The sequence below is a fragment of the Centruroides sculpturatus genome, unplaced genomic scaffold (genome assembly GCF_000671375.1).
Source record: "Centruroides sculpturatus isolate CEXI.00-Female unplaced genomic scaffold, Cexi_2.0 scaffold1139, whole genome shotgun sequence".
Lineage (NCBI taxonomy): Eukaryota > Metazoa > Arthropoda > Arachnida > Scorpiones > Buthidae > Centruroides > Centruroides sculpturatus.
In genome coordinates this window covers 221,809-227,282 of record NW_019385735.1, presented here as the reverse complement: position 1 = coordinate 227,282, position 5,474 = coordinate 221,809, and the positions used below count along the sequence as shown (strand labels likewise).

Genomic DNA, 5,474 nt, shown 5'->3' with positions numbered 1-5,474 from the left:
AATAATATTTTATATAATTATATAATGATATTATTACGTACTTAAGAAAACTAAATTAATTTCTTAAAGTTTATATTAAACATTCCATTATCATTCCATAAAGACTTCCTTCAGTTTTATTTTTCATGTAAAGAAGTGTCACTTTTTAAGTAAAATATAAATATACTTAAAACCTAAATAAAGATATCAGAAAATTATTATTTATAAATTGTAATGGAATATTTTATTTAATTTTTTCTATTAATAACTTTAAAATGCTTAATGTAAGACAAATTCGATAGCCATTCCTTTAAAGTAACCAATGAATGCAGTTATAAAATTGCATTTATTGATTAGATTGCTATTATAACTGATTCGTCCACCATTGTGGCATAACATTAAAATCAAGGTATCAGCAGCGACATTCTAATAAATTAGCAAGACGAAAAATTAGCACCATAAACCAACTATTCGAATTAAATATAATCTAATCAATAGAGTATAAAATTAATTGAATAACAGTATATACAGAGAATAATTATTATATGCAGAATTATGTAAAATATTTTGAAGTTAGAAATGATGTCTATCAAAAATATTTAACATTATTTCAACATTTAGTCGTACATTTTTAAAATAAAATTAAGTATATTCTTAAATAATATTTAACAATTTTTAAAATTCAAAATATAAATTTTACAATAGAATTTAAAAACGTACCTCTATATGAAAAGGATATGTAATAGCATACAGTTTTGATTTTTGTTCACCCTTTCTTAAACAGAATATAATATCTGAAATCCAATAAGGTATAGTGAAGTCAATTAGTTTTGAATGTTGGTAACTCATAGCGTGAGGCACTGTTATATCCGACTCCTAAAATTAGTAAATTAAATACTGCAAGTAAATACGGATTTCTAAACAGAAATATTTTTATTAAATATGAAGTTTTGTTTCAGTTTAAATTTTATCATTATCGTTATGTTAAAATTTTTTTGCAATATAATACTTTCATTTCTGTGGAGAGATCCTATTCTTCCTGTCCACGATCCATTTTTAAGATTCATTCCATAATCCTTAATGATTTTTATTTCAAAACTGTAAATTAAAAATTTAATTAAAATATAAAAATATAAAAGCCAAAAAATATCAATTTCAAAAATTCAAAAGTATTAAGTTACTGATTCATTCTTGTATAGATTCAAAAAAGTGTTGCACAATATTACGGATTCTTTATAATGAAGTATTACTAAGAATATAGTGACGATTACCTGAAGGATTTTGATTAAATTATATAATTCATCCGAAACTGCATATTACTCAATAAACAAAACTTACTCTAACACCTTGTAAACATTAGCGAGGCGTTTACAAAATGTTAGAGTAAATTTTGTAAATTCTTTAATAAAAGACATTACAACTCCGTCCTTCAGGTAATAGTAACAAAGTTACATTTGTTATCATTCTACTCCGAATCTACAGCATCATTATTCAAAAATGTAGAAAAAGTTAAAATATACTCTCACTAAATTAGATATCGTTTTACTTAGTAGTCTGCCCTCAACGACTGTACAATATTTATCAACCCGCGAATTTCTAATAGAAAAGATACATATTTCAAAGTACAAAAAGGTTTTCCTGGACTTTCCTTGTCTGGTGGATATGAACACTTTATTGGGAAAACATGAGCATATCAATTAGCAAATCTGGATATAGGACTTGTTCGACTGTTGCCTGTAGTATTCGACGAATGAATTTTAAATTACACCTAAAGCATTATTAGTCTTCACCTTTCGAATTCGATGAATTTTCTGTCCAATGTACTGTACAATGCGAAAGAGGGGAAAAAAGAATTCAAATAGGAAATTTGTTGAACACTTCAAATTTTAAATGTTTTCCTTTAGTTACTACAAACTGATCGGAGAATTTTTTAAATTTCTTCTGAACGTAAAAGTGAACAATTCTTTGATTAAAATAATGAACAAACAGAGATCTTCTTAAGATTTGATGTAGGCCTACTTTGAAGATAGGAAGTAATAATAGATACTTATATAATAAGTGACTTTCTATTTATTAAGACATACACAACCTACGAATGAAACCCGATAATCAGTGCAAATTATTTGTTTCTGCAATTATCCTAAATTCGAAACGAAGAACGATTAAAGTTGTTCGATGTTTCTATGGAATAAAAGCAATTACTTAGTTGTTAAAAGCTTAAAAACTCATAAATAAATTTTTAGTTTCATATTTTTCTTGTAACATTAGCAATGCATTTTTCTTTCTAATTATTTTTCTTAAGTGTTGAGAGTAAGAGCAACAAGAATACTTATAATTTTCTGATGTAACTTATAAAACTGTTTTGTCGGTTGTTTTTAGTTGTATGACAAAACAACAAGTTTTTATATTAAAAGCATTTAATCGCTTTACGAAAGTAGAAAATCTGTAGTCAGAACTTCACATATAACAAATTTACTTAAGTTCTCAACAGTTCTTTCTATAAAGAATCTGAACAGATGCATTTTAATTATGGTCATCCTGCATATATTGATTTGAATACTCGTTTATTCGATTTCCAAAAAAATTCTTGTTTAATATGTGAATTTCGGTTTTAATGGAAAGATCTACCTGATCTGAGAGTAAGAAAAGACCAATTACTTTAAGTGAAAACGAGAGAGACAGACATAAGTAGACTGGACAGTTCTGTGAAAATGGACCTTATCTCACTTGTCTCATCTTTTGTCCTTTCGAATCTCCCATACATGTATATAAAGTATATAGATACATATACATATATTTATATACATATATAATCGTATATAAAATATGTCATATTTGGAATAGAGTTAGTAGTAAAAAATAACGTAAATATAAATAATTCTTAAAACAGCCTTCATAACTACAGTACTGAAAACAATTAGTTATTATTATCATTATTAAGTTTATTAGATGTTGCTACAAATGAAATTTCTATATAATATATATCAAGTTATACTTATTTTTGCATTTTATTATTTAGCCTGCATAAAATTTTTTAAATTTTCATATTGCATATAATTTATTAAAAGTAATCATTTTAATACCTGAATCCGAGAACTTCTTGTATTGTAAGAAGCAACCTTGCGATAGAACCGTGTCCTGAAAACACGATTTTATTTCCTTCTTCTCTCAATTCCACAAGTACTGGAAGCTAAAGTTATTTAGAAATAAATTTATTTTTCATATCTGAATGTTTAGTTTATATAAATATAGGCTATTGAATTATTCTATACTTACTGGAACTACTGCTGTTCTAATAGTGAGATTTTTTGCACTGTTCTTCATAGTTAAATATTGCATAATTTCAATATTCTGCTCAATATAAATTTATGCTGATTATAATTTTATCTGAATTATTAACTGCAAAAATCTTAAACATTTTCTAAAATACCGTATATAAGCATATAAGACGATGTTTTTATGCATTTTTCACTGCTTCAAAAACCTAGGTCGTCCTATACACACGAGCGAAGAATTCTTTTCGTTTTTGTATAATTTTTGTAATCTATGTATTCGCATATTTTACCGGATTCACATCTTCTGGTGTTTAAAAACAAAAGTATTTTATGGGTCTGGGTCGTTTGAATCGTTGTTGTGTATTGCTAGGTGTAAAGATGAATAGCAATTGAAAAAGCAAAGCTCTTGAATTAATTTACACGGGAGCTCGATACAAGTTTTAATCTATTCCCATGTGAAAACAGATGATTATTTGAAATTCGAATAAGAGTAATCGACGAAGAGTGGATTCGACTATTAATTAAGAATTGGCAAAAAAGGTTCTGATTGTCCAGCTTTACATGAAAAAATTATGTTGTTGATTTTACAAGAATTTTCCTTGAAGTTTAAAATGCCAGTAATTTTTGCGGGACAATGTGTGCATTTACGTGCACTTAATATTTTATTTGTTATTAAACGAAATAAAATTAAAATTGTATTAATAAATTTAATTTTCTTTATTTTGATCGTTAAAGGCACACCTTGTCCTATAAGCGAACTCGTCTTGTGTTCGAGTAAATACGGTATATTGTATTAAATATTTGCTTTTTATACTTGGTATAAATGACACGGTTCTTCCTTATGTCTATCTAAGAGGTCGGCTTATGTCCTTGTCTCAAACTGCACTGGACGAGCATCTGAGACAGTTAGCATCAGTGTAAGCAGAGAGTGTTCGAATGTAAGATTTTCAGATGGGACAAGACGAAAAAGTGTGCCAACAGCGGTTTTCAAACTAGAATTGTTCGAGAAGGCTAAGAAATAGGGAAATCCAAGGAGGAAATAGAACTTCTGCTGAATTCTGGAGACAGATGGAAGTCGTAAAAGTGCGTGATTAAAAAAAGTTAAAGTTGGAGATTTTATGACTTAGTCAAGAGAAAGAGAGGCTTCGTATTTTATCGGATAAGCCAAGGAGTTTGTGATTCAAAAAGAGTGAAAATGAAAGGCATGTGTATAAGACCTTTTATGATTTTTTCGAGCTAATATTTTCTATGAAGTAATATGACTCTGTCAAATTACCGGGCTGCAAGTTTTAATCATCTCTTTACTGAAAAATCTAGCAAAGAGTTGTGAAACTTTACACTATGTTATGATATTTTATTTTAAAATCGTTTAATATTTTTAACAATTATAAAACGGCAAAAAGTTTAATTTTGAGGGTATCAACAAGTTCTATAAAAATTGTAAATGCTGATAACGAGTTAAATCGTCATTAAGTCCGATCCTACTAGATATATAACACACGACCCCCATTATCTTCCCATTTCCTTAATCTTTAATAACCAAAAGTTAATAGCATCAATAACCCTAATAATTGAAACTACCCTGCGAAATTTCAGAAATTTACGACAGATAGCACAGAAGTTATTAAGCTTCAAAAACATAAGAAAACAGTGTCCCTGCACACACTAGCATCCATATGTACAGAAAAAACTCCCAAAGGTTTGTTTTGCATTTTTCGCATTTCTTCGTTTCAAGGTCCTCTGAGTCCAAAAATGTAAAAGTACGTGGGGAGGTCAGTTTTCGGCCGATTACCGTAATTTTTTTCTTTTATATATTCAATATATAACAGATCAGGGAAAGTAAAATAGTTTTAATATTATTAATCATAATAAATAAAACTGCGTGTGACGCCATCTGTTACGAAATTTTGTTACAGAAAGCTTTTATATCTTTAATTATTTCAAAATGGCAAGAAACTTAATTTTGATGTTAGAGATGAGTTTTAGAAAAAATTCTAATTGCAAATAATAATAAAATCCTTATTAATATTCGACCTCACTGAAGGTAAGTTATAAATGACTTTTATCTTCTCACCCCTCGACATTTAACCACGAAATTTAATCGGATATGAAATATATTAAAATAAAACTTCCTGCATATTTAAACATATTTATAAGAGTAGATATTTTATTATTAAAGTTTAACTCTTATTATTCAACATCTATGCTGTAAAGAAAATA

The 5,474-nt window shown here is 27.6% G+C and overlaps 1 protein-coding gene across 1 annotated transcript in view; it reads right to left on the bottom strand.

Moving 5' to 3' along the window:
• LOC111641652 overlaps positions 1–3,325 on the bottom strand; it is a 47,160-nt gene extending 43,835 nt beyond the window's left edge. Inside the window, exons 1-4 of the mRNA XM_023387853.1 lie at positions 3,256–3,325; positions 3,063–3,169; positions 993–1,077; positions 700–855 (exon numbers count right to left, since the gene is read on the bottom strand). Coding sequence (XP_023243621.1) covers positions 700–855; positions 993–1,077; positions 3,063–3,169; positions 3,256–3,318 — 411 coding nt within the window. The 5' untranslated portion in view covers positions 3,319–3,325. The remainder of the gene's footprint in view (positions 1–699; positions 856–992; positions 1,078–3,062; positions 3,170–3,255) is intronic.
• Positions 3,326–5,474: the final 2,149 nt, after the last annotated feature.